The sequence below is a fragment of the Mauremys reevesii genome, linkage group 2 (assembly GCF_016161935.1).
Source record: "Mauremys reevesii isolate NIE-2019 linkage group 2, ASM1616193v1, whole genome shotgun sequence".
Taxonomy (NCBI): domain Eukaryota; kingdom Metazoa; phylum Chordata; order Testudines; family Geoemydidae; genus Mauremys; species Mauremys reevesii.
In genome coordinates, this window is record NC_052624.1 from 183,568,127 (window position 1) to 183,595,760 (window position 27,634).

The 27,634-nt window shown below is 42.8% G+C and overlaps 3 protein-coding genes across 8 annotated transcripts in view; 1 reads left to right on the top strand and 2 right to left on the bottom strand.

Annotated features, from left to right (window-relative positions):
* DCDC2 (doublecortin domain containing 2) overlaps window positions 1-563 on the bottom strand; it is a 123,389-nt gene extending 122,826 nt beyond the window's left edge. Inside the window, exon 1 of one of the 2 annotated variants that reach the window (XM_039523812.1) lies at window positions 494-563. The gene's annotated coding sequence lies outside the window, so the exon portion shown is untranslated. Of the gene's footprint in view, window positions 1-426; window positions 461-493 lie in introns of those variants that run through there. The other variant, XM_039523811.1, reaches the window with a different exon arrangement.
* On the top strand, window positions 233-17,182 carry MRS2 (magnesium transporter MRS2). Of its 3 annotated transcripts, none has more exons than XM_039523821.1 (11): window positions 233-387; window positions 3,095-3,168; window positions 5,088-5,124; window positions 5,935-6,047; window positions 6,735-6,908; window positions 8,884-9,014; window positions 9,625-9,741; window positions 10,740-10,892; window positions 11,996-12,113; window positions 12,985-13,098; window positions 13,916-17,182. In XM_039523821.1, exons 1-11 carry the CDS (start codon window positions 378-380, stop codon window positions 14,024-14,026), a joined length of 1,152 nt encoding a protein of 383 aa, XP_039379755.1. In that variant the 5' UTR covers window positions 233-377; the 3' UTR covers window positions 14,027-17,182. The 3 variants fall into 3 exon arrangements, with proteins under 3 accessions (XP_039379755.1, XP_039379754.1, XP_039379757.1); XM_039523820.1 differs by lacking the exon at window positions 233-387 and adding an exon at window positions 625-963 and having other exon boundaries at window positions 13,916-16,298; XM_039523823.1 differs by lacking the exon at window positions 233-387 and having other exon boundaries at window positions 5,939-6,047.
* A 2,109-nt stretch (window positions 17,183-19,291) lies between these two features.
* The window catches only part of GPLD1 (glycosylphosphatidylinositol specific phospholipase D1), a 36,419-nt gene continuing 28,076 nt past the window's right edge, over window positions 19,292-27,634 (bottom strand). For 2 of the 3 annotated variants that reach the window (XM_039521328.1, XM_039521327.1), the window contains 9 exons: window positions 26,941-27,097; window positions 25,263-25,404; window positions 23,089-23,191; window positions 22,899-22,992; window positions 22,133-22,309; window positions 21,647-21,807; window positions 21,296-21,322; window positions 21,153-21,203; window positions 19,292-19,873 (listed from right to left, as the gene is read on the bottom strand). In XM_039521328.1, the coding sequence (XP_039377262.1) occupies window positions 19,796-19,873; window positions 21,153-21,203; window positions 21,296-21,322; window positions 21,647-21,807; window positions 22,133-22,309; window positions 22,899-22,992; window positions 23,089-23,191; window positions 25,263-25,404; window positions 26,941-27,097 (990 nt within the window). In that variant the 3' untranslated portion in view covers window positions 19,292-19,795. Of the gene's footprint in view, window positions 19,874-21,071; window positions 21,204-21,295; window positions 21,323-21,646; window positions 21,808-22,132; window positions 22,310-22,898; window positions 22,993-23,088; window positions 23,192-25,262; window positions 25,405-26,940; window positions 27,098-27,634 lie in introns of those variants that run through there. The other variant, XM_039521326.1, reaches the window with a different exon arrangement.

A 27,634-nucleotide genomic window follows, 5' to 3' on the forward strand; every position in this document is an offset into this window, starting at 1 on the left:
ATTTAAAAAGCAGTATTTGGTGATGGGAGTGGAGGGGTAGGATGCTGAGGGCCTCTCCACACAGAGTTGTTCCTGTTCAGCTGTTAGTGTGCCCACAGGTGGACTCACTCAGGAACAGCTTTAAATTCACACCTTAATCTAATCCTTCCTAACTTTCAACTGCAGCTAAATCCTAATTTAACTTAAGCCTCAATTGACCGGTTCATCTTGGTGCTTAGATGTATGTTCAAAATGTATTCGGTTGATATGCTTACGAGATGTTTGGTTAGAGCAAAAGAGCTGTGCTGAACTCAAACGGGGAAAAAATTAAGAACATCCCATGTCATTGTCAGGTGCTTCCCCCATCCCAGTCCTACTGGAGAGGGCACAAGAGCGAGATGCGAACAGGTGGGTTCTCTCCCGCCCAGCGGGGCCATTAACTCTCACCGTGTGACCTTGTGCGGGTCATTCAGCTTCTCCGCGCCTGGCCCAAGGGCTCCAGTCAGCCCCTTACCTTGCGGGGCGGCCAGGCCCGAGGGTGCTGCCCGGGGCTATGGAGCAGTGAATGATCGGCGCGGAGAAGGGCAGGCAGTGGGGCGCCCGCCCGGGCACCTCGGGCTCGGCATTGCGAGCCAGCGGGCTGCCTCCGCCCGCGGCCGGGGCTCTGCAGCACCAGACCCCGCCCCCTGCTCCGCCTCTGCCCGGCTCCCGCGTGTGTGCAACCGGGCGGGCGCCGCTGGGGCCTGCAAGCGGCCGGGAGCCCCCCACAGAGCCGGCCCATGTTCCGCCGCTGGCTCCTCCCCGCCTCGCCGGGCCGCTACGGGCGGGGGAGCTGCCGCCGCCTGCTCGCCGCAGCAGCAGCGTGGGGGGCGCGGCGGCTGAGCGGCGGCGGCGGGGGGCCCTGCTGCGCCGCGCCCGGGCCTGGGCAGCGCGGGCCGCGGCGGGGGGCCGCAGCTCCCCGCGGGCAGCCGTGGCGCTGGGCAAGTAAGTCGTGCCCCGGGCGGGGGGCACCGCACACGGCCCGGCCGGCCCTGGTGGCTGCCCGGCCGGGGGGAGGCGGATCGGCTCCGGAGCGAAAGCCCCACCTTTTGAGTTACCCTCACGTCACCCCCGGTGCCTCCCCTGGGCGTTTTTCCTACTCCTCGCCCCGGGACTCGGCTGCTCCGGCGTAGGGAGAGCTGGCTGCAGGGCAGGGACTGGCCCCGCCGCGGGGAGAGGCTTTTCTAAACCCACAGCGGCGCTAATCCTGCAGCCAAGCGCCCACCCCACTGAGCAAGCCTTAAACCCACGGGCACGGGTCTCCACTTCCTAGGGTGACCAGGTGTCCTGATAGTTGGGGCTTTGTCTTATATAGGCCGCTATTACCGTCCACCCCCCATCCCGATTTTTCACACTTGCTATCTGGTTACCCTGTGGGGTGCACAGTTATTGTTCCACCCTGTTCAGGCCTGGAAATGGGGCCAGGGAGTAGGTAGGTAGTTATAAGTCTATCAGTGTGTGTTTTAGGGGGACCAGATAGCAAGTGTGGAAAAATCAAGATGGGGGTGGGGGGAATAGGTACCTATATAAGACAAAGCCCCAAATATCAGGACTGCCCCTATAAAATCAGGACACTAGTTAGTTTCTGAATTCATTTGGCACTTACAACCTTTTTTTATATCTTCCTGAAGTATTAGGCCACAATTTCATCTCTCTGTGCCTAAACCTTAAATAAATGGCCTGAATTTTGGAGTTGTGGGTGCTCGGCTTCTTTGAAAAGTAGGCTGCTTTTATTTAGGTGCCTAATTGTAAATAGTGGACCTGATCCTGCAATTGACTGCTTGGGAGCTGTGTAGTGGGGACAATTAAGGCATAGGGGTGTCCCCCACACAGTCAATGGCAGGATTACGGCCATTGCTGTAATTTCCAAACTCCTTTTCCAGTAACATCCAACTAAACCACAAATAGGTTTATGTCTACATAATTAACAGCTAACTAAGAAAATGGACACACTGCTCCTTTGAAGTTCTGGCTGAGCCTGTCAGTCATTTACCAGCAGCCCATGCAGTATGAAACACGGATTAAGGCCTTCCATCCTGCAAACACTTACTCACTTTTTACAGGTTTCAGAGTAGCAGCCATGTTAGTCTGTATCCGCAGAAAGAACAAGAGTACTTGTGGCACCTTAGAGACTAACAAATTTGTAAGTCTCTAAGGTGCCACAAGTACTCCTGTTCTTTTCACTTTTTACATTTAAACACAGGGTAGTCTCGCTGAAGTCAGTGGGACTACTATGCACAAAGCATGTGAATGTTTGCAAGGCCTTTCTGTTAGGTAAGGAGGGGAAGTGGCCTAGCAGATAGACCATTGGCCTGGCACAGGAGACCTCCATTTTATACCCTACTCTGCCACAGGCCTACTGGGTGACCTTGGACAAGTCACTTTGCTTCTCCGTGCCTCCATTTTCTTATCTGTAAAATGGCATAATGATACTGACCTGCTTTGTAAAGCACTGTGATCTACTGTTGAAAAGCACTATCTAAGAACTAGGTATTATTCATTACCATAGTGCACTAATAACTCATTTGCTCAACAAATGTAGGCCCCAGTCCCTACAGTCAACTTCATGCAGGTAGACTTGTAGAGCTACACAGAGCTCCTTGTAGGACTGGAGTGTTATTCTTTATTGCAGCTGCTTTGTGTTCTTAAAGGATACTCCAATTTAATCTAATTTCTATTTTTTTACCTATTATTGTTGCAAGTAAAACAAGATTACCACAAACAGGTGGAAAGGAAATGTGTTTACTTTGCAGACTTGATGGTACTTTAGGTATAGTTAGTTTCTCCTGTTTGTATGGGTCTTTCACACAACAATGAGGAGAAACATTCTGAATAAGAAAACGGTCGTAAAGCCACAAACGTTGGCTCAAGGAATTTTATTTATATTAGAATTTAAGTTGACGATGCCTCTTAAATCAGCTGGGTTGTTTGGGGTTTTTTTTAAGCGAAATTGTATTTAACTGGGTTCCTTATGACAGTTTTCCACCTAGTGTGCAAGAGAAGAAAAAAGTATGTATTTATCAAAAGACCGTGTGCTGGTAATAGAAAATTATAACTGCCGTGTGTCTTTCTGCAGATGAACTGGGTCGACACTCAGCGACAGAGGCCTCTCAAGCCACCTTAGCCAGCGTAGTCCCTGTGTTTGCAGTGGTAAGTGTATTGAAAGGTTTCAACAAAGGACAATTTTTCCAAGCTAATCAGCCTGTGTTTTTCTCAAACTATTATTTGACAGAACTGGTCGTTGTCCATGATGTGTTCATAATGTGTGGCTATTACTAAATAACTGTTTTAAAAACCCTGATTTGAAGGAAAGTTATGTTTATGACGATATATTTGCAACAGGAGTATTATAATGTGCTAGCAAAATACCAGGATGCTTTTTTTTATGAGAAGATAATTCTTGTTAACTCACAATTTAATCATGAAGACACAGTTTAACTGTTGAAGAATTTTTGTAAAATACATGCTTTCGCTATTAAAAATACACTATTTTTGCCTTTTTTTCTCATTAACGCAGTGGTCCCCAACCTTTCTGTTGCAATAGTATATTCATGTTCCCAGAAGAGTGTGGCGGGCGCCCAGCTGCCAAAATACCGCCAAGAACCGGCATCATTGAGAAGCGTTGCTGCCGAAATGCCGCCGAGAAGCAGCGGCATTTTGGCGGCGACACTTCTTGGCAGGGCCGGCTCTAGACCCCAGCGCGCCAAGCGCGCGCTTGGGGCGGCGTCCCAGCGGGAGGGCGGCAGGCGGCTCCGGTAGACCTCCCGCAGACATGCCTGCGGAGGGGCCGCTGGTCCCACGGCTCCGGTGGAGCATCCGCAGGCATGCCTGCGGGAGGTTCACCAGAGCCGCAGGACCAGCGGACCCTCCACAGCCACGTCTGCGGGAGGTCCACCGGAGCCGCGGGACCGGCGACCGCTAGAGCGCCCCCCGTGGCGTGCCGCCCTGCTTGGGGCGGCGGAAATCCTAGAGCCGCCCCTGCTTCTTGGCATTGCTGCATTTTGCTGGTTGTCCGGCGAAAGTGCTCCCTTGTCAGTAGGCAGGCGCACATAAATGCCCCGCAAGCACTGCGTTGGGGACCACTGTATTAATGTCATGGAATGTGGTAGCTGCAATGCAGGACAGCCAGTGGTTGAAGGAAGAATATCTTTTTGTAGGTTTGCAGCTGAGAGAAGATGATGTGATCCCACATGAAAGCAGACAGTTGAGAGCATTGGTACACGTACAGGCCTGATGCTACAATGAGAACCACATAGTTGTTTCCTCTTATATACTGCTACTAGCTTTAAAAAAAAAAAAAAAAATTATGAATAGCTCTTGAATAAGCTACATATCTCAAAGCAAGAGTGCAAAAGCTTTGATCAAATCAATTCTTGCAGTTTTTCCAATAAAATGACTTTAAGTTTACAGAAAATACTCGTTATGTTAATGCCTTGGAATATAAATGAAAAGTAAATAAGGTGTTAGAAACAAATTATTCCTTGCTTTGTTACATTAGCATGCTATCTATTCCTTCACTTACACATAGTGGAATTACACAGTAAATACCATTCAAAAATCAGGGAGTGAATAGCCCCCCACTTTTGTTGCGCTTTGCCTTGTAAATTGTTCAGTTAAAACAACACAAGATGAAACAACAAAATTTGAAACACAAAATGTAAAGAGCTCCTCTTGTGCCAACACAAAAATTTCATTCTCTGTTTAAAAAAAAATTCTTCCTGGGAAGTAGATATCAGTGCGAGCCAAAGATATAGTTATGAACTTAATTGGTGTATGTCTGAAAAATATTTTAATAGGTGCTGCTTTCCAGGTACCATGTGTAGCATCAACATGTTCAAATGACCTGAAATACGTTGTCTAAGGCGTTCATAATTACCTGAGAAGTATTAGCAGAGACGACAGAATAGCATAACTTGCCCCTCCTTAATAAGTGGACTGATTCACCCCCACTAGAATTCAAAGCAAATATAAGCAATTTCACACAACTCCTTTCCTGTATGTTATAGCAGCTTTTTTAGAACAAAATACCTACTTCCGTGTTTTCTTTTTTCTCTTTTTCCCCCCTTTAGATGAAATTTGACAAGGAAGGAAATATTACCTCTTTTGGTAGGTAGAGTTTTCATTTTCTTTTCCTATTTGCTCTTTTGTGCAATATAGAATTTTCTAAGTGGAAATTTATACTGGTTCAATTCAAGAAGCTTTTCTGGGTTTAGATAACTGTCGGTGTTGCAGCATTTCCCTTGGTTTTATTCGTCTATTCTACACAAACTCTTACACCACATTCATCAGAGTAGAATCTGAGCACCTTCCGATAGTGCATTAAGCAATATGACTAACATCTCGTGTGGTTCTGTTTTGCTTTCATCCTTTTCCTCTTTGTCCCAGTCCACCACCAGTATATTTTTCCTTCTTGGGATACCTTTGTGACATGACACGTGCTTGACATGAGCTTTGCTAAAGTGTTCTAACATGAAACTTACTGTCTTTGCCTGTTATTTTGGTTACTTTTAGACTTTTCTTTATTAAATAAAAATAAAATAAATAAATAATTGGAGATATACCAATCTCCTAGAACTGGAAGGGACCTTGAAAGGTCATCGAGTCCAGCCCCCTGCCTTCACTAGGCAGGACCAATTTTTGCCCCAGATCCCTAAGTGGCCCCCTCAAGGATTGAACTCACAACCCTGGGTTTAGCAGGCCAATGCCCAAACCACTGAGCTATCCCACAAAGGGAGTTCTCTTCCACCCAAGTTATGACTATTTTGCTGTGTTAGACAGAATTATATTGGATGATCAAGGCGGGAAGTACTATCGAGTTAGTTTCTTTCTAAAACTGCAAAACAAACTAATCCATAATTTATAAAACATGTTATTTTTCCCAGATAACATTTTTCTTTTTAAATGTCTTCTTGGTAGAAAGAAAGAAAACAGAATTGTACCAGGAACTGGGTCTTCAAGCTCGAGATCTAAGATTTCAGCATCTAATGAGCATTGCAACTAGAAACAACAGGATTATCATTAGAATGGAGGTAAAGTGATATTTTTATTTTCATTAACTTCAGTGGGTCTTAAATCTCTTTATAGGTGTCAATAGATGTTAAAATACACTTGAACTATGTCTCAGTTGCCAATTCAGTCATGTTCTAGTGAGATCCAGGGCCCTTTTAATACTGGCTATCTGTGGCCTTGCATATATTATTATCCATCTGTCCTTACAGATAACTCTGGCACTGAATATCTAGCAAGCAGAAGCACTTCATGTTGCACTTCATAATAATGAGCTCCTTGTCTTTTGTAGAATGGCCGTCCCTATTCAGGAGGGCCAAAAATTTTCCCTTTGTGGGCATGATGAGAATTTTTAGAGGCACAGGATGAGCACAGCTAAAAAAATTTGGAGAATCTTTCTTTCTTCCTGTCCTCCAGTAACACCAGAGGCCTCTTCGAGTACACTAAAGGAAGTGCTTCCAATGTCAGTCCAGTCCATATACTTCAGGGGTTGCGGGGGGAATGACAGTGGAAGATAGACACTTGGGTACCCTGGACACGAGTGTGGCATAAAAATCTAGGTAAATAAAAAACAAAGATTATCATAACAGTCCCCTTATGGGAAGTGGTTTTATAGAAAACCGAATTCTGAAATGCATTAAGTGTCAATGAGAAAATTAGAAACCTTCATAAAGTATTAGCTGGCTGCCTAACTGCATTCTCTTTTTCAGTTTTTGAAGGCTGTGGTAACACCAGAGTTTCTTCTGATACTAGATTATCGCAGTTTAAATATGGAGCACTGGCTGTTCCAAGAACTTGCGTCTCAGCTGTCTGGAGACGGGCAGCTAGTTACATATTCCTTGCCCTTTGAATTTAGAGCCATAGAAGCAATACTGCAATATTGGGTGAGCTTCTGGTTACTTTAGCTACTTTTGAAAACGTTGTTTCATGGGAATGACAGTATAATTTTCTATTCTAGAAATATTTTGGGTTTGCTTTGGGCTTGGTGGTTTTTGTTGTTGTTTGTTTTGGTTATGCGGGATCTAGGCAAACATTTAGCAGTGAGGAGAATTAACTATTGAAAGAACTTACCAAGGGGCACAATGGATTCTTCATCGCTTGGAGTTTTTAAATCAAGATTGACAGATATATGCTGAAACATAAAATTACGTTTTGATGTCGAAATTACTGGGGGAGGTTCTCTGGCCTGTATTATGCAGTAGGTCAGACTAGATCAGCATTTCTCGAATGCGATCACCAATGGCTTTTCTTGTGGCCACAGCCTCCTGGGCAGTGACTGGGTGGGGGGGCAAAGCAGTGGCCTGTCCCCCGGGGCCATCAGCAGAGGTTGGATCCTGTCCCCCCCCGGATCCATGAAGAGCAGACAGCCAGTGATTTCCCAGGGGCTGTGGGGCTCGGACTTCAGCCTTGGGATGGCGGGCGGCAGGCTCCAATTGTGGGACTTTGGGCTTTCGCCTAAGCTCCCTCTAAGCTGTGCAGCAGGCTATCAAGGGCTGCACAGGTGGAGAGAGGCACCTCTCCTGCGGCCCCGCCCCAGCCAGGGAAAGGCATCTCTTCCCCAGGCCCCAGCCCCGGAGCTGCCCCGGTGGGGAGAGGCACTGTCCCCCACCCCCGGGCTGCTGTGCCGAGAGAGCTGCCTGGTCCGGGAGAGGCGCCTCCCTGCCACAGCCCCGGGCAGCCTGCACCCCAAACCTCTGATGCCGCCTCACCCCAGAGCCTGCACCCCCCCACACAGACCCCAACCCACTGCCCTAGCTCTGAGCCCTTTCCTGCACCCCAAACCTCTCATCCTCGGCCCCACCCCAGAGCCCAGACCCTCAGTCAGAGCCCTCCCCCGTGCACTCCAGCCCTCGGCCCCACCCCAACTCCATATTGGGGCAAATAACAAAATTCATTCCACAGAGATGTAAACAATTAGAGGGAACATTTGGCTCTAGCCCTGAACACTGCAGCAGGTGCTAGCCCTGGGCTCACCACCCGCCTGCATCGCCTCTGGCCCCCATTCCCTGCCTACCCACCTCCCCATCCAGGACTTTCAGTCCTGGCAAGCCAGGAGACAGTAAGTCTGCTGTGAAAATTGATATTTGTGTTTGTTAATATCACTTTTCATGCTCTCCCAGCTAGTTAGTAAGTCTGGTGTGAAAAGTGATATTAACAAACATCCAAATACCACTGTTCACAGCAGCAGACTTACTAGGTAGCAAATCTTTTTAAAAAAGCAAAAGAAATGACAACAAAAAAAAGACAAGAATGTGCAAAACCACTTTTTTTGTGTTTCTGTTCTGCTTAGGTCCAGTAAAGAATAGAGACAACTGTACAGTATTTTTATTATTGAGTCTGAAAAAATACCCTATAAATTACAATGATTTGGATATGTATAGGTGCATATTTATTTGTTTTTCATAAAGTTAATTAAATATTTTAGGAAAAATTGTCAGAGCGACCACCAGCAAGAATTACTGGCAGCCGCACTTTGAGGCCACCAAAAAAATTGTTGAGAGACTCCCTGGACTAGATGATTATGATAGTCCCTTCTGGCCTTAAAGATTATGAATGTTAATGGAAATGTGACACCACTTAAGGTTGACCAGATTTCAGACACATGAACCTCATACCACGTTTATTCAGTAGTTGGCATGATGTTTCAGTTTTATGTAAAATTTTGTTAAAAAACTATTGCAGTGGGTAAACTTTATCTTGTTAATGTTAGCTGTATTCCAGATAGCTCCTATGTATTGAAAAAGTAGATTGCATACCTGAGTGTAACAGTGAATTCTGTGTTCGGTGTGAGGAGTCAGTTGCCCAAACCCTTCTAAAAGGATTATTTTAATTCTTATGAAGGATCATGTTATTATCTAGATCAGCAATCTGCAAGGGAGACTTAACGTTTTGCAACCTCAGATCGTTGAGACGCTGGAAGCTCTAGTGGATCCCAAGCTACTGTCTGTGGATAGAAGTAAACTACACATTTTGCTACAAAATGGCAAGAGGTAAATAAGAGTAAGCAATGGGGAGCATAGCTGAACTTCAGAAAATTGTGTACAATATACATTTCCTAGAAAACTACTTTTGAGTTATGCAATTTGTCATTGTAAATTCAAATGTATGAACTATCTAGTTGGAAAAAAATGAAATCCCACTTTGGGATTTTTAGTCTACCTTCTAAAACTGTGTATAATGCCAAAAAATTAGTACTAGGCAATTTAATATGTTCATTGTAATGTAAAATCAGGAGCTGAAACCACTCTTCAAACCATTTGAGTACACGTGAACTTATTGGGCTATGCTGTGTGTCAATACAACAGATGATACAATTGTCTGAATCAAATTACTTGTTTCTCCAAGTGCTCACGAACCCTTGAAATATGCCCAGAATACACCGCTAAATCCTTTTCCGTTAAGGTTTTGGTGATTTTGGGGCAGTTGGTCCCAGAATGGACCAGTACCATGGCTAAATGCAAAATGGGGATTTAAATTTTCTAAGAAACTCTTCCCCAGTGACTCATTCCAGCAAGATCCAGGGGAAATGAAAATATTACCTCTCTACAGTAATGCAAATGGGATTGCCTGATTGTTTATGCCTGTTTGTTTTTCCTTTAGTTTGTCAGAATTAGAAACAGATCTTAAAGTTTTCAAAGAAACAATCCTGAAAATCTTAGATGAAGAGGAATTAATAGAAGAGCTCTGTCTAACTAAATGGACAGATCCACAAGTATTGTAAGTAAAGTTGGGTAATCCAGAACACTTTTTAAAATGTGTCTTGTCCAAAGACAACCTGAATACCAGATTAGATTGTTTCTCTCCCCTCCCCTCAAAAAAAAGATCTATACAATGTTTTTAAACCATAATGCTTTACCTCTTTTTAAAAGGTGTTGTATCCCATTGCAGTGTGAGCATAGTGTTAGCAGCATTACTGATGTCTTAAAAATACAAGAGGGCTGTCGTGGCTCTCGGAGACCTCACTGTTTGCCTAGTCAAAAGAAAGATCCAAAAAGTTAACTCCGGAAACTTGTATGCCTGTTGTAGAGCAGGTGACTGGCTAGGTGCTCTGGGCCTTGTGGATGCTACCAGGCACCTATGATTCATCCAGTAGGACTGAGATCTCTCAAACTTCAGGAAGGGGGATAGTGCCAGCAGTTTCACATACTGACTGTTACGCTGCTGTCATCAGTTCCTCTGTCCACAAAATGCTTCAACTAAAATGCTTCAGTTATTGTCGATGTGCACCTAAAAAACACATGTAAGTGCCAAGTAGATTTCAATATTATGTATACAACTTAGCCCTCACTGTATGGGGGAACAGAAGGGAGTGTTAACAGCATCACTGTCAACTTCCACGTTTGAGGGCACCAGAAAATTAACAATCTCTCTTAAAAATGTCACAATGTGATGCTGGGACACTAATATTTATACATTGCCTCTGCATGTTTATAGCATGGCAAATGTTACCCATTTTACTGACCAAAGTAACTGACTTTTTTTGCTCTTCAGCTAATAGACATTGGAAAAGCACGTACCTTTTTTTTGATTACACTCTTTGTAACAGCAGAAGTTCCCCATGTGCCTAACTGGATTTTGCTGCATTGTTGTCAAACAGGACTCATGCAGAGTTTTTCCCTTATCACTTCATTCTGGGCCCATGCTTCAGAACATGTAAACATGTTGTTAAGTACATTGCTGATCCGTAACTAGAAAATATAAATTGTTGCTCACAGTGAGGAGAGCATGTCTGGAATTGACCATGCAGAGGAAATGGAGCTGCTGCTGGAGAATTATTACAGACAAGCCGAAGATCTCGCTAATGAAGCACGTGAACTCAGAGTATTGATTGATGATTCCGAAAGTATCATCTTCATCAACCTGGACAGGTTAACTATCCTTATGACACATACTACTTGTTATACTGCCAGAAGCTTTGCAGAAATTGGTGCTGGTTTACCCTTTTTTGAATTCGAGTCTGAGAGCAGACATTGGGAACCAAGACTTGGAGGCGCTCATTCCTTGTGGTTCTGGGGAGGTAATAGTTAAAAGAAATACCCAGATGTTCATGGGGAAAATATAGCTGCTTTGTGAAGAATTGCTATGTAATGCAGCAAAACTGAAACTTGAATTGACTCTTAAATGTAGGTTGCGCTTAAGTGTTGGTGTCTGCCTTCCAGAACATGCCCCTGGTTTTCCTGGGTCACATCTTCTGCTATCCAATAAATGTTGCATCTGCACTAAGCATGATGGTACAGTAATCAGCTTAGTTTGCATCAAATATTTAGCTTTATTAAGACTAAACTATTGTAAATAAAAAGGCTGAAATTTGTTATTACGCACTAATCAACTTCTTCAGTTTTCTGTATTTAAAAATAATTTATAGTCTTAACATCTTGAAGGGTATCATATAAGCTACTGTTGAAAAGCAGTGTATGATATTCTCTCCTCCTCCTTAAGTGGGGAGTTACCTCAAGAAGCATTCGGAGTGGACACTCCATCTGGAGGCCAGCAAGAGTTGAGAAGAGGTGGATGTGGAATGCCCCAAAGTAGACTCTGCTTTACTGTCCACAGCATTTTCTGACCCTCTGCTTCTTTGTAAGTATACTTGCAAGGTAACAGTAAATGTTTCTTTTAAATCATCATTTATAAATTCCTATAGTTAATGGTAAGAAAACAAAATGTAAGTTTCCATAAACTTTTACTGTTACTTTACACACATACTTACAACAGGTGTGACCAGATGTCATAGATCCTGCTGATTGCAAAGCAGAGTCTGCTTCCTGAGAGGTGCATTGCTGCTGCAGTTTCAAAACATCTCTTTGGAGAAAAATCACTTGACATACTAGCTCTTGTTTCTGTGTTGCCTAATACCGGTGTGAGTTGCTCTGTCAATTTGTTCTGATGTAGTGCTGTCTAGTAATAAAGTTTTATGCAGGATGCAAGTAAACATCATCTGTGTTCATCTCCTAAATCTTTCTCCCTTCTTCAGCCACCGTAATGTGATGATGAGACTGAACTTACAGCTGACCATGGGGACTTTTTCTCTCTCTCTTTTTGGACTGATTGGAGTAGCCTTTGGTATGAACTTGGAATCCTCCTTTGAAGAGGTGAGAACCACTGCTGCTTTAGAATTGATTTTATAACTACTGACAGACAACCCAGGTTTTCTGTTAAGTATAACACTCTTCACTGATAAGACTCCAGTTTTATACTGGTGTAAAGTGAGAGAATTGGGCCCACTGATTCCAGCTTTAGTGCAATGACTTTCTTTTGTCGTGAATTAGTTCATGGCTTGTTCAGTTATGACTCTGCTGTAGGACATTCTTCCGGATGATCAGGAAGAGTAATATTCCAGGAGGAAAATACTGTACTTGGGCATGGTGGCTGACAATAGGCATGGTAATGTTCAGCCATTCATACTTCTGAAAGGTCTTGGAGTTTGTATTAGAGTCACTTTTATATGCAAAGGTGTAACTCAGTTAAATAATTTTCTAGACTTCATGGTGGAGCCATGACTCCACTGTAAATTAAATAATTACACTTAGATTGCAGGTAGCTATCACACTTACATGCATTACCTTAAAAAGGAAGAGATTTCTTCTTTCCCCTTCCTTCCCTCATCGCCACCTTCGCACAAAAAAAAATGAGGTTGGGGGGAGATCTCTAAATTCTTGGTAAAAACAAGAGCTATCTTCGAAAGGAACCGTGCATGGGCTAGTGTGGTAGTGAGGAACACTAAAGTCCAGAGACCAGCACACCAGTGCTCTGGAAATGATGGTGTATCAAGTGGATCACTTTGCCTTGCAATAACCCAGAATCTTAGCCAACCTTCCCCAGCCAAGGAAGTCCACCATACTGTGGAGCCTTTGGAGGGGATGGAGAGGGGTTTTAAATTAGAGATGTGGGAGGGAATCCGCTGAGGACCCTTCTTCCACAGAAAGAGCGGCATGATTAATGGCTATTTTTTTCCATTGCTAGGACCACAGAGCATTTTGGCTGGTGACCGGGATTATGTTTTTGGGAAGCGGCCTTATCTGGCGGCGTTTGCTTTCATTCCTTGGACGGCATCTAGAACCTTCACTACCTCCCCAAGTACGTATGGCTGGCTAAAGAGGTCCACTGCGTTCTGTGTGCACAGTACCACTGCTACTTCCTGTGTTCAGTGTGTACTATCGAATTTGTAATGGATGTGATCAAGGAGGGGTGGACGGGACACAACTTCCACTTTTATGGAAGTAATTGGTGAAATCCATGTCCCCCAACTTGGGAGGGTGGTAGGGTAGGCTTCCGTAAGCAGGCTTAGGGAGAGCACAGGACAGGGCAAAGGAAAGTTGTGACACCTAAGATGCCCTGCTTCACGCTGCAAGTATTTGCTGCTGCCAGAAGTGACGAGGCAGGCAATCCCTTGAAAACTACCCTTAGTGTAACTGGTAACAGGAGTGGCTCACATGTACATGGCTGCAACCATCCTTCCTCTGCTTCTATGGCACTCAACTCAGCCATGCTGCTGTTCCACTCTCCCCATCCCACCCACTCGTCCCTTCCCCTCACCCAGAGGTAGCTTGGTGCTGGAGAGGGGGAGCTATAAACAAACAAGTCCTGGATAGCAAAGATCACTGGGGGAGCTGGGTGGGGAACAAGAACAAAAGACTAGACTCGAGCAAAGAAAAAGAGAGGGTGGCACTTGTGCTGGGGCCTGGTGCCAGGGGGGCAGCCTGACCCAGCTGTTCCTCCTCAGATGCACTCCAGAATCCTTTGTGCTGACTTTCATAGCTTTTTTCAAAGCTTGATGACACTTCAAAGGAGGCTTCCTGAGAACTGGCCGGCACTTGTATGCTCCACCCCACCCCACCCTTTATTTATAAAAAAAAAAAAAAAAAAATCATTCGCTATTATGTGACTTGCCTAGGTGCCCACGTTGCTGAAAAAAACTCATCCAACAGCTGGAAGGACTGAAGTAAAAAATGACCTTAAAACAGAAGCCTTTATGTCAAGCAGAAGCACGCTGACAAATCGATAGAACCGGAGAAAGCAACTGGCTTTTTTTGTTACATGGAGAACTGTACACACACTTGCACAACTGTTTTCCCTATAGTAAAAATTAAGAATTTTTAAACTCATAGAATGTCAATCTATATCTTATGCACAAAAATGTTTTTAAAGTTGATTTTTTAATGGCACAAAAGTCAGTAAATGCAGAGAGAAGATTCCCATAGGATCCTTAATTTTTTTCCTCATGTGTTACACTAGAGGATTTCGCTAGACTACAGCATGATGCACAGTTTGCAATTTGAGGCTCGCACAGTTTGAGGTCTTCCATCCAAGGACTGCTCAGGCCCAGCCTTCATTAGTTAGCCGTTGACAAGATTTCAGCCTAGGGCAGTAGAGCTAAAGATAGAGACTAACATTAAAAACAAAAACTGCTATACCTCAATAGGAACTGGTTTGATTTTTTGAAAATCAGGCTACTCATTCAGGAGCTGATAGCTGGAGTTAAGAGCCAAACTTTAGGCTTTTTTTTTTAATGTAGGGTTGTTGTTTTTTTTCCTTTTTAGTTTTTCAAGGTTGCATTCACTCTCTAGAGAATAGGATACCAGAAGCTGGAATCAAACTCACATTTCTTGCAGAGCACTAGACCGGCACAGCCAGACCAACAAATACAGAAAACTGCTTTGTTTCTGTTACATGAAAAATAAACAAGTTTTGAATGTCCAGTGCTCACCTGTTCAAAGACTAATCAGGCCCAAATGGGTTTTTAAAATCAGAACAGCAGGCCCTTTCAGACTGGTAGCAGATGCACGTTTCAAGCATGCAACCACTGCCCTTTCAGTTGTAACTGACTAGATGTATTTACACGTGTAGTATAACACTTCCTTATTCGATTAGTAAGAACTTACCTTAGGGCCTGATCCAATTCCCATTTGAAAAAGAAAAGTCAGACTTTTTTCCTCACCTGACTTGTTTTCTTTTATCTCTTTCTGAAGACATAGATGGCCGGGATCATGAAGCATACTGCAGTTGTCTTGCAGCTGGTTTCATTACTACACATGGTGGATGAGATTAGGGGCAAATGTGGGGTGAAATCTGTCTGCAGGTCAGGGGAATGGGAGGTAGTAGCAAAGTTACATAACTATCAAAGAAGTGCTGATTTGATTCCTGCGATGGTGGAAGAGTTAAATACCTGCTACTTCCACCCACCTGCTATTTGCATCTCCTGAGGGCCTTACCCCACTGTGCAGAGTGACTGTAAAACCCTTCTAGATCAGAATGGGCACACTTACACCTGTGCCAAGTACAGTAAGGTAGCTCTTTAGCCAGCAACTTAAACATTGTGTAAACCACTGCCCACCTGACAGGCTGAAAAATTTATTGTAGCAGCAAAAGCGTAATTAAGTGCTCAGGTGAACAGAAAATGGAAACGAGAGAGTTCAGAAATTGTTATACTTCTGCAAGCCTGTGGTCTTTCCAAAGTAAAATCCTGTGTGGCATCTAATGATTATCAACTAACTGATTTAACTTTGTGTATCCTTACACTTCCAAAGCATAGCATCTTACAGGATAATGCACTGTTCTTTCTCTGTATTCTACTAGATAGTAGGGGATTGGATGGCAGTTGAAATCCCCAGTGGCCAAGTCATTACCATCTATTGGTTGTCAAATGACCTTTAGGAAGTGTTTTGGTCTTGATCCAGCTCCTAGTGGGGAAACTGTTCACAATATGTAACAGTTGAGAACTAATGTTGGCATACCCAGAGAGGGCAAGGAGTGAATGGGTATGGATACTGAGGTTCTGACTCAGGAAATGATCCCTTCAGGCCAGGGTTTTGAAATACATTGACAGGGCTATTGGAAAAACTTGCATTGTTGCTTCCCCAGCTGTATTTTCCTTGCAGCTACAGGGCATTATTTTGACTCCTTTCATCTGTACTTAATTGACTTTTATGTATATTAAAAGCATTTAAAATAAGACCACTAGTTCTTTTACAGGGCTGCATCTATGTCATGGGAGTTACCTAAGTCCAGAAAACCATTGGACGTTTAACACCAGGCTCATTCACACTGCAAAATGTAGGTGTGGTAACAGAATTCTGAGCTCAGAAGTGAGAAACTGAAGCCTGTGGTGGTTGATAAGGTTTTGAGTGAAATTGCCACTGAACCAGACCCATGAACCCCACTATCAACTGATTAAGAGTTTGCATTAAGTGTAGTTGACAAAGCTGCACTTTGTTTATAATACCCAGGACTCACAAATAAAATGCCAACCGGTTTTATCCTTGTGTTTGGCAAATTGACCTCTTTGGTTTTGCTGACTTAACAGTAAGAGGAGTCTGTTCAGCTTGGATAAACTTCACTCATTTTCTTTACAACACAATTGACCGAAAAAAGCCTAGTGTTTTCTAGGGCTGAGGGTGAAGAACGTAAATAAGGCAATCCCCAGCTTGTCAGTCTGCCTCCTACAATCACTTGGGCTCTCCTCCACCTGACTACTTCTATCAGGCTTGTTGATGACTGGGATGTCCTTTCAAAAGTGGCAAGTGCAGGATGGCTTGGGATCCTAACAGGGAAGGTGTTAAGAGCAAGAGTCAATAAGGAAAAAGGTAAAATAATGACCTATGGGAGGGAAAGTGCACTGCGTTCAGCTCACCCACCCTGATGCCTTCTAGTTCTCCAGCTACTCCTCGATTTCCATCACTTATCCAGAGAGCATTTTAAAGGGTGGGTGTCATTTTCTTTTCCTATTTTATCAGAACAAATTCCAAACAGTTGCTGGTTGAAACGTGCAGCACAACATGCTCTCTTCCTATTTATCTCCACAGAGTCCTTGTTTAAGTACTTTCTCCTCTTCTCCCTCCCACCCCATCTCTTCATTTATGCTGTCCAGCTAGCTGGTTCTTGCTAGCTCTGATGTTTATTGCTTTATTTAGGCAGGTTAAAACAATTATGCCCAGTATGGATGCCATGGCAAATGATGATGTAGTAAAAACAGAAAAGCATAAATCTAAAATTCAGCTTTTAATCTTCTGTTTTAAAGCTAGAATTATCAAGAGCTGGAAGAGTCTTTAAAACTGCCTCCTGAAAACACTGAGAAAGTAGGAAAGATTTTTGCCTTATGTATATTTTCCAAAGAGGATGATTACTGTTTAAAATGCTCCAGTACTTTGCTACTTGCTTGTAACACACAAAAGTTTATCATTGTGTCATAACTTCTGACCCCTCCCCCACATATACACCCACCAATGGTTGCAGACCTAACCCACAAACAACAAGATCATATGCTGTTGCTTAAGTATGTTGTTTAATTGTATATGGATACACGCTCGGCATTAATGTACCCCTTCAAAACCACACTACTCATGAGTCAAACACATAATATAATTAACAATAAGAGCAGGATTTTAGCTTACCCGAGTCACCGAGTTCTACATAAAAACATAAGGAACGGTGGAGTCCAACCTTGAGCTCCTTGCCCTTCTCTTCCCCTTGAAGCAGACCTCCTGCTTCCTTAACACATACCTCCCCTGAGACTCTCAACAGGCAAGTGCTATCCTTAAGGATGCCCTAGGCCTGCTCTCTACCACCCAGCTGCTGCTAACCCTTTGCAACTGCCACCGTCCATCTATCAGGCATACCTTTACAGCACAACTTCAGCTGTAGTGAAGTCAATGCCAAGTATCAATGTAACATTCTAGGCAGGTAGCATACTGTTCTGGCTCTGTGAATGGGGTACTCCTATCTGAACTGTGTAGAGTAGATGGGACGAAAATGGATGTGTGGACTGTTGTCCGAAGTTGGAGTCTCCTGCTTGTCTCAGGCAGTAGAATACAGGAAGTACAATGGGATTTCTGGTCCCTGGCAGAAGGGGAGGGTGGATGGGAGTAGATTATATTTCGGCCTCAGGATTGGTGGTTTCTGGACTGCAGTTGGAAAATAAGATGCACCGTTGTGGAATAAGGAGCAAAGCTGAGGAACTGTCTTTCCATGGAGGATAAAGCAACAAGACAGCAGATGATCTGGTCCAGCAGCACCACTTAGTGCAATGCCGTTGGCAGACAATCACTGCAGTGCCAATCTATCCAGCCCAGAGAGCATTACCCTAATACAAGAGGGTTGCACGTGTGGTGTTGAGAGTCCTACGCCAAGTCCTTATCCCTGCTGCTGGCATAGAGCTTGTAGCCAAGGTGCTGCTATGTTGGTCCTTGGATGTGGTTTAGCCCTTTGGGGCAGTAAGCCACCAGTATAAGGCTGCTGGAAGGCAAGGAGCAAAATGTGGGGCAAAGATGAGCTTAGTTACCTATGCACCCCCTTTGTACCTGCTCTGTCTGCAGCGTGCCTGGACCACCACATCTGACTCAAGCTGCTCATGTGTCTGGATGATAAGTGGGTGAGCTGGAGAGCAGTGGGTGCTGATTGGAGAGCTTGTTGGCTGTATTAGAAATGTCCATGATGTAAGGTAGAGGGCATGCGGGGGGGTGCTGGTGTATAGGAGGAGTTTGGGCAGGCATACAATGGCAGAGTTAAAGGTGTTTGTACACATAAGAACATAAGAATGGCCATACTGGGTCAGACCAAAGGTCCATCTAGCCCAGTATCCTGTCTTCCGGCAGTGGCCAATGCCAAGTGCCCCAGAGGGAGTGAACCTAACAGGTAATGATTAAGTGATCTCTCTCCTGCCATCCATCTCTACCCTCTGATAAACAGAGGCTAGAGACACCATTCCTTACCCTATCCTGGCTAATAGCCATTAATTAATTCAACCTCCATGAATTTATCTAGTTCTCTTTTAAACCCTGTTATAGTCCTAGCCTTCACAACCTCCTCAGGCAAGGAGTTCCACAGGTTGACTGTGTGCTGTGTGAAGAACGTCCTTTTATTTGTTTTAAACCTGCTGCCCATTAATTTTATTTGGTGGCCCCTAGTTTTTATATTATGGGAACAAGTAAATAACGTTTCCTTATTAATTTTCTCCATACCACTCATGATTTTACATACCTCTGTCATATTCCCCTTTAGTCTCCTCTTCCAAGTTGAAAAGTCCTAGTCTCTTTAATCTCTCCTCATATGGGACCCGTTAAACACCTAATCATTTTAGTTGCCCTTCTCTGAACCCTTTCTTGTGCCAGTATAACTTTTTTGAGATGAGGAGACCACATTTGTATGCAGTATTCAAGATGTGGGCATACAATGGATTTATATAAGGGCAATAAGATATTTTCCATCTTATTCTCTATCCCTTTTTTAATGATTAGTAATATCCTGTTCACTTTTTTGACTGCTGCTGCACACTGCGTGGATGTCTTCAGAGAACTATCCAAGATCTCTTTCCTGATTAGTTTTAGCTAAATTAGCCCCCATCATATTGCATGTATTTAAGTGATTGCATCAACTAGGCATGCTGTGCTTTTCCTTACACAGCCAAATACATCTGCTGGAACCAGCCTCCCTCATAAGTTGAATTGATGCTAGGTTATAATGTTGTTTTGGCTCCCGTCATGCTACTTTGTCTGTGGCTGGGTTATCTAGCCTTCTGACTTACATGGATAGAGGTTTTTAATTGGTTTTCAACTCTAAAGCTGTATGGATGGACCATGACAGGTAGTATTCCCCATCTATTTATTTTTCCAATCAACCCCAATTCCCTCTCTGCTGCTTCCGTCCTCTTTTTAGCTACATCCTGTTTGAGCATCTAGTTTGTTAGCATGGCACGGGGAGGCGTGAAAGAGAACGCCATAGATCCTGGGAGAAGCCACCACTGAAAACAGGCATGTACCCAAACTCAACAAAAGAACATTTAAAGGGTATACATAAAAAGCCTTCCACTAAGTCTAGCTTTCACCGAACTTCTCTCAGCAGCTACTACAACTTCTCTCTGCAAAGATACAAAACAGAAGTTAAAATTCAACTGCATCACTGAAGAGACTTTGCCAGCATAGCTATGTCAGGAGCGGCAGGGGAAGGGGACCCCTCCCCCCAACCAATATAGCTATACCCTGCAAAAGCCCTAGCACAGACATAGTTGCACCAACAAAGTCCTTTTGCTGGTATAGCATATTTATTCAGGGAACTAATATAAGCTATATTGGCAAAAGCACTCTTACTATAAGCTGCATCTCTGCTACAAGGGTTAGCCAGTATGCCTATGGCAGCAAACCCTTTCTAGTGTAGACCAGGCCTGAAAAAGAAAAGGGAAGCATTTGCTTGTAGACCAGCCTTCTCTAATGAAAGCCAGGAATGGTGCTTGTTTCATAAGGTGTTTGTTATATGAAAAATGGCCCTTTCTCTTAGGCTGGAAGCAGTTAAGATTCCAGCTGCTTTTTCCTAAAGGCTGTTTGGTGGGTGAGGTCAACCAACATTTGGGCAGGGATCACTGCAGAGATGAGCAATCATCTCCTCAAATGATTACTGACAATGAGGAAAATGGGCAGGACCCCAAAGTCCTGGAGTCCATTTATATGAGCAGCCACTGGACCAACCTCAAAGTACAGAGTAATGGCAAATGAAAAAAACAAACATTCATGTCACACAGATGCAGGCATAGTACTGTAACTAGGGGTAGAAGGGTGCTGCAGCACTCCCTGGCTTGAAGTGGTTTCCATCATCCAGAGAGGAGTGGGGCAAATGAAGGCCCTCCAAGATTATCAGGCCAAGGACTGGGCCTTGCCTTTGGGTAGTGCTACTGGAAACAAGCACTAAAATAGAAGACTGCGTATATACTGACCATAGTCATTTGCCCAGTAGCCAATTTTACAGAATGTCATGAGCATTCAACATTGCTTATAACGGGCTGTTGGAGTGTAGTCTTGTGGTTAAAATACGTGATTGAGTCAAGTCTGCAGCTGACTTGTGGACACGTTTTCCAGACTGACTTGGGCAAGTTGCTAAGAGCAAGTTTGGGGTTTTTTTAAGTGGATTCCTTTTCAGGTGCCAAAATTTAGACAGCTGTGGCCTCTTTGCCTCATTTTACCACTCTAAAAATGGGGTTAATATTGGCCCAGAGGGTGACTTAATGGGGAAGCTTGATTAGCTTCTGTAAAGCACTTTGGGATCTTCAGAGGAATGGTGCCATGCTAAGTAATATATGCAAATGACACAGACAAGTGTTGGCAAGAAATAAGCTGGCAGACAAGAGTGATGTTCGTTTCTCTCACCTTTCCTGGAGATTTCACAGTGATGATGGAGCTCCCAAACCTTGATCTTTCCTGTAAAATGAGATTGCTCATTATGCTCTGAGAACGTTAATTAAAGAATGTATTTTTTTTCCCTCTCAGCCATTGATTTTCCAGTTACTCACTTCAGGAGAAATTAGTACATATTGTGCCTGAAACAAAAGAAAGAAGGGGAGAAGCTGTTAGTAGAACCACCTTCTTAGAGTGTATTTCACTTGCAGACTAAAGGCCTCATGCATTAAAACTGCCTTACTCCCACATTGCAGAACTCTGTGCAAGGTTGTTCATGAACCCAAAAAAGGGGCCAAATTACCTAGATTTAAGAACCTGAGCAAGTTGCTGTGTGATGAAAGCAACAAGATGGAGTTTTTACTGAAACTTGACTCCGGATACCAGTCAACTGTTTTCTTTTCAGTAGATATAATTATTTAGTTGTCATTTTGTTGTCTCCTGGTTTTACTGGTAAGTTTTCTTACCGAATCCTCTGGACAAGGAGAAGTCCATGATTTGCAGTTGTCTGTCACATGACCGGAGGTGGTCTGGTTTCCATTGTAGATGTACACACGTCCAGCCTCCCCTCCAAACAGTACAGATGTGAAGTCTTCAGTTCTCAGAGGAGATGTCACAATAATTTCATCTGTAAGTAATCACAAAAAGAGGATATATGATGTCAAGATGAAATAGTACTAGACCAAAACACAAGAGCTGGCATTTACACTGGTCTGTATACAGTAATTCCTATGAACATTAATGACTAACTGTCCATAGTATAAAGATAAAGTTAAGTTTTCTTGACTTTTGACTGAATTGTTTGATTTTCTGCTGTAAAGCATCTTGAGATGTTTAAATCCATCTATAAAGTGGGATGTGTTCTGAGTTTATATGACAATGTAGGAGGCAAGTCTACTCTTGCTCAAAGTAAAAATCTCTTCACCCACACCCTCTAAATCCCCTTGTTTTACCTAGTCCATCATTGTCCAGGTCACTTAAGTGTACATCTCCTCCAAAGCGAGAGAATCTCCTGTCCCCACTGAAAGTGCTGAGCAAAGAAGGTTTGGCACCATCCGTCAAGTCATACATCAGAATGGTTCCAGCTTGGTGCAGTACTGAGGATATAAATACAATCCTAGACGTGCTGTCTGAAAGAAGCCAGGGTGACAGAATTAGACCCTCAGATGTGTACACTCACAGGAATAGGCTTAGTACGTGTAGTGTACTAACAGCAGGCAATACTGGCATTAACAAATATATGAACAAAATGAAACATACTGACTTTACAAAAAAACTATCAAATACTTCATTATTTCTACTCCAGTTACAATGTTAGTGCTACTTTGAAAATAAATCAGTGTTCAAGAACACGTATCAAGTGTGTGCTCCTAAATATAGTGACTCTTGACCATTTAATTATGCTGTCACTGGTGCCAGGGAATTTATGGCCTAATAATGAATCAGTTACATAAATAATGTGTTGAGAGTACACTTATCAAAAGTCTGTTCCATACAAAAATCTTGCCCTAAACAAATCTGACGTTCTAGCAGATGGGGCTGTGCAAAGTATACCCTGCACTTTAGGGTATCCATAGGGAGAGCATCATAGATAGCACTCATAAATTCAGTGTGGCTATTAAGTCCATTTTATAGCTTGCTGTAATTAGCTTAGTTTACCATTCACTTGAGACATATATATTGCATAGCTAAAGTGTTTCAGTTTCCAGAGCAACATACCAGAGGTAGGTGCACCCACCACCAACACTTCTCTTAGAATTCCAGCCACAGACATGAAGCCACTGGCCAGCGATGAACCCAGTTTGCCCCTGTCCTGTTGGTTGTTAAACATGTCAGTTGCACAGAATACCATTTTGCTTCACATAGTTCATACCTGTAAATTCCCAGCATACTAAAGAAAAGGTCCTACCATGTCTCCAGTTACGGAAAACCGGCTTAGTGTGCTTGGTGGGTTATATCCATACACCTTTCCAACACTCTGTTTGGTATCCAGTGAGCTGTAGCAACCTAGACTAGAACACACAATATTATTTTCAGTCAAAGTAATAACTTGAAATGTATTTTGTAGATACATACAGCATTGCTTGTATGCAGAATATTGTTTTCTTTTATTATGTGCAAGATGCTGTTCTGGTAATTATTCGCATTCTTGTTTCTAATTAGACTTACAGTAGAACCTCAGAGTTATGAACACCTCAGGAATGGAGGTTGTTCTTGTGACATTGCAATCTATATGACTTTATGAAAATATGCTGATGAATGTGAATATAATGTAACTAAACTATGCTTTATGCAAAAGGTCTCTTGTAAGGTATCATTACAAAGCTTATAATCTACTGAGTGCTATCATTCTATTTGTATGAATGTATCACTCTTCTTTCTGAAACTAGTAATATGAAATATAACTCTGAGGTCCTATTGTAATTATGCAAAGTGTAGGCCATTAATGGTGGTTTGGAATCTTGATGGCTCCCATTAACCAGGACCATTGACTGTAGATGTCTCTGTTTTACTTGTAAGTCTTCCTGTATCCATGTGTGCTGGCAAGTGAGTAATGAAGTCTTACAGTGACATGTCACCTGAACTGGAATCCATCTTTAACCCGGTGCTTTTCCATTGAGAAGGAGGGGTGGGAACCCAGAGAGGGACAAAGGATTCCCGCCTTATGCAAAAGATATATAAGTGGGTGGAACAGAACAAAGAGGGCGGCCATCATGAGAAATCCCCTAGCTACCACCTGAGTTGGAACAAGGGGCTGTACCAGGGGAAAGGATTGTGCCCAGACTAGGAAGGTGTCCAGTCTGTGAAAGAAACTTATTGAACCATCTCTGAGGATGAGATTTTATCTGTATTCAGTTGTATTACTGTACAAGGCTTAGACTTGTGTGTTTTATTTTATTTTGCTTGGTAATTCACTTTGTTTTGTCTGTTACTACTTGGAACCACTTAAATTCTACTTTCTGTATTTAATAAAATCACTTTTTACTTATTAATTAATCCAGAGTATGTATTAATACCGGGGGGGGGGGCGGGGGAACAGCTGTGCATATCTCTATCAGTGTTATAGAGAGCAGACAATTTATGAATTTACTTTATAGCTTAATACAGGGTAAAACAGATTTATTTGGGGGTTTGGGCCCCATGGGGAGTTGGGCATCTGCATGTTAAAGACAGGAACACTTCTTAACCTGCTTTCAGTTAAGTCTGCAGCTTTGGGGCATGTGGTTCAGACCCTAGGTCTGTGTTGGAGCAGAGTGGTATGTCTGGCTCAACAAGACAGGGTGCTGGAGTCCCAAGCTGGGAGGGAAAGCAGAAGCAGAAATAATCTTGGCACATCAGTTTGCAGCCCCAAGGGGGTTTCCGTGATCCAACCCGTCACAGTTCTCAACTCTAAACAAAACATTATGGTGGTTCTTTCAAAAGTTTACAACTGAACATTGACTTAATTCAGCTTTGAAACTTTACTATGCAGAAGAAAAATGCTGCTTTCCCTTTTTTTTTAGTAGTTTATGTTTAACACAGCACTGTACTATATTTGCTGTTTATGCTGCTGCCTGATTATGTACTTCCAGTTCCAAATGAGGTGTGTGGTTGACTAGTCCGTTCATAATTCTGGTGTTCGTAACTCAGAGGTTCTACTGTAAGATCTTTCAGAAAAGAGACCTTTTCCACCTTTATATTTGTACATCACTTAGCACAATGGGGCCCCGGTCATGAGGCTTGTAGGTATTACTTGCCTCATATTACTATAATTACCATTGTAGGATTAGGACTGCCACTCTGCTGGCATTTTTAAAAATTATAAAAAGACTCCAAGGAATTTGTTTTTGATGAAGACTTACAATAAAGACCAACTGCTTTGAAAAAAGAGTTAAGAGAAGGTAGGTAAAATTTTGAATGTACTAATCTGAAGTTTCCTCTAAATACGACTATTATTGTCCCCAAAAAGTGGAGTTCCACAGGTAAACTTACTGAAACAATATTATTCTACTGCAGATCTTAAAGACTATAGGAAAAAAACACAGGTTGTGAAAGGAACTGTGTTACGATCATGTACCACTCCCAAATAAAAGAGAAACACACCCAATACAGCTCTTCCAGGTAGGGCTTCCAATCAGCAGTAAGGTTTTGTTCTTCAGCTGGTGACTAACAAGTGAATATCCAAACCAGGCATAGTTCTTTTCCCCCTTCACCATCCAGTTGGCGTCCTCTACTGACAGCAGCCCTGACAGATAGGATCAAACCAGACAAAGGTTAAGTCGGGATGTTCACCAAGGATAGAACATTGATTATCAGTTTCTGGAATATACCACATTTCAATCTAGCAATAGACACTTTTGTTTTGATCGGGTTACTCTTCCCATGGTATGATACCAGTGATTACTAATTTCATAATACACTGTATTTGGTGGCAAAGCAGTACTCAGTAGCTGTGTTTGTGGTGAAATCTTGGCTCTAAGTCACCCAAACACAACCTATGGGATGCTTTCAACTTCTAAAGGCAGGTATACAGGAGATATTGAACCAGTTTGAATGGAACTGAAACGTCTTCACTAGAACGGAGATAAAACTGAAGCCATTTATCTGAATCCAAAGTTCAAATAAATGAGATCTTAATTCAAGTCACTCCTGGGTTTTGGTTTTACGCAGACTTCAGCTGACAAAGTTTTGTGAATTCAAAACCATTGCCGAGTTGCTTCCATTCTTATTTGAAATAGATATGGGTCAAAATTAGTCCAATTTAGCTAAAAGCTTTCCCCATCTACAAACACCGGTTTTGAAAACAATGGGACTCTGATCTAAATTTAATTATGCAAAAACCAAACCTCAGCTGATGAAGTTTTGCACCCCTACATATTCACACTGACTTTCTCCAGCTCTAGGCTTCAACCTCTTTTTCTAGCTCATGTCTCTTCCCATCCTACAATAATCCAGTTTGACCCATACCCTTTAGTTACAGTGCTCACTTGCAGCATTCCCCTTTTGCCACATGAAGGAGCTCTTAGCATGTCACTAATGAATAATCTTGTGATACTCTCAGGCCCTTGCCAATTTGAGAGAAAATCCAGTTAGACCCCTCCTGATGCAAGGGGCTACCATCACTACCTGGCAGCACTGGTTGATAAGCATTCCTTCCACACTGTCGGACATTCATTTCTGTTTCACAGCCAAGTTCTGTAGTTTTCAACAAGCATTAAACAGCTCTTGCTGTTGACTTTAATGGCACTACTACTCATCTGAGTAAAGTTATACACATGCTCAAGTGTTTGCAAGTCCAGGGCCTAAATTCTTAGGAGACTGTTTTCCCCTACCCCCATTTTTATGATGTACACTTCTGTTTGCCTTGAGTTGGGAATTATGTGTACTAACCTTGGAATTAATATTTATACAATTAGGCTGAGGTCTGTGCAAAATTACTTACTTAACATACAAGGCACTTACACTATTATTGCATTATTAGGCTGACATTTGTTAATCCATCATCAAATACTCAGAAATACAGGAATAAATTAATTTTAAATTTTCTTCAGCTGGGACAGTAGAAATCCAGGTAAGGCAATATAAATACTAGAAACCTATTTTTATGTATTTATTTCTTTAATTACAGAGTGCATATAAACCTTTCAAGAATCTGCGACAACTAATAGGTTGCTCAGGTTTCATGTAACAAAGGATTCAATTAAAACAAAAGTGTCAAATTAAAACCACAAATATAGCCACGTAAAATATGGAAATGTCAGTTTGACTCAGTAAATATTACCTTTTTCACTCCTGTTGAAGTGAGAATAAAATGCAACTACAAATCCTCTCTGCTTCCCACCGCCAGGTGCATAAGGAGAACCAACAACCAGATCAGACTTTCCATCCCCATCAATATCAGCAGCCAGCAGTGACCAGCCAAGGTTACAGAATGTGTGCTGCAAGAGACAATATCTCAATCAAAACTTTAAAGTGCAAAGCAGCATTGTAATTGTCTACTTGCTTTGTTATGTTACTTTAGATCTCTTCTAAAGAGTTAATTTTGAATTTTGATCAATCACCCACCCATCTTGTAACCAAGTTGTTTGGTTTTTTTTAAAAAAATAATTGGAGAATAGGGAGTCCATTTCCTGGAGTGCATGCACTCAAAGAGACATGACCATTCAACAAAGTCTCAAGGCAGAAGTACAATGAGGCATTTGTTTTTAATGTGTGGCCTCTGACAAATGCAATTACCGGGCTTGATTTTGACATCCTTTCTCACGGTGAGTAGTAAGGGGATAGCAATGCCCCAGATCCTTAAAGGTATTTAGGCACCTAACTCCCACTGATTTCAATAGAAGTTAGGTGTTGAAATACCTTTGAGGATCTGGGCCAACATCTCTACAGTATCCCCAGTAATGGAGGCTTGAAAATAGTAGTGTGGACAAACTGTTTCCCCGCTTTGCCTCCTCCTGCCATTTGACTTCAGGGAT

What these genes read in the sequence shown, in the direction of transcription:
- MRS2 (XM_039523820.1), top strand. Translation starts at nt 759, where the DNA reads ATGTTCCGCCGCTGGCTCCTCCCCGCCTCGCCGGGCCGCTACGGGCGG. An exon ending in AAGCAATACTGCAATATTGG is followed by an intron (nt 6,909 to 8,883) that starts GTGAGCTTCTGG and finishes GTTATTATCTAG; the next exon opens with ATCAGCAATCTGCAAGGGAG. An exon ending in AACCTTCACTACCTCCCCAA is followed by an intron (nt 13,099 to 13,915) that starts GTACGTATGGCT and finishes TGACTTGCCTAG; the next exon opens with GTGCCCACGTTGCTGAAAAA.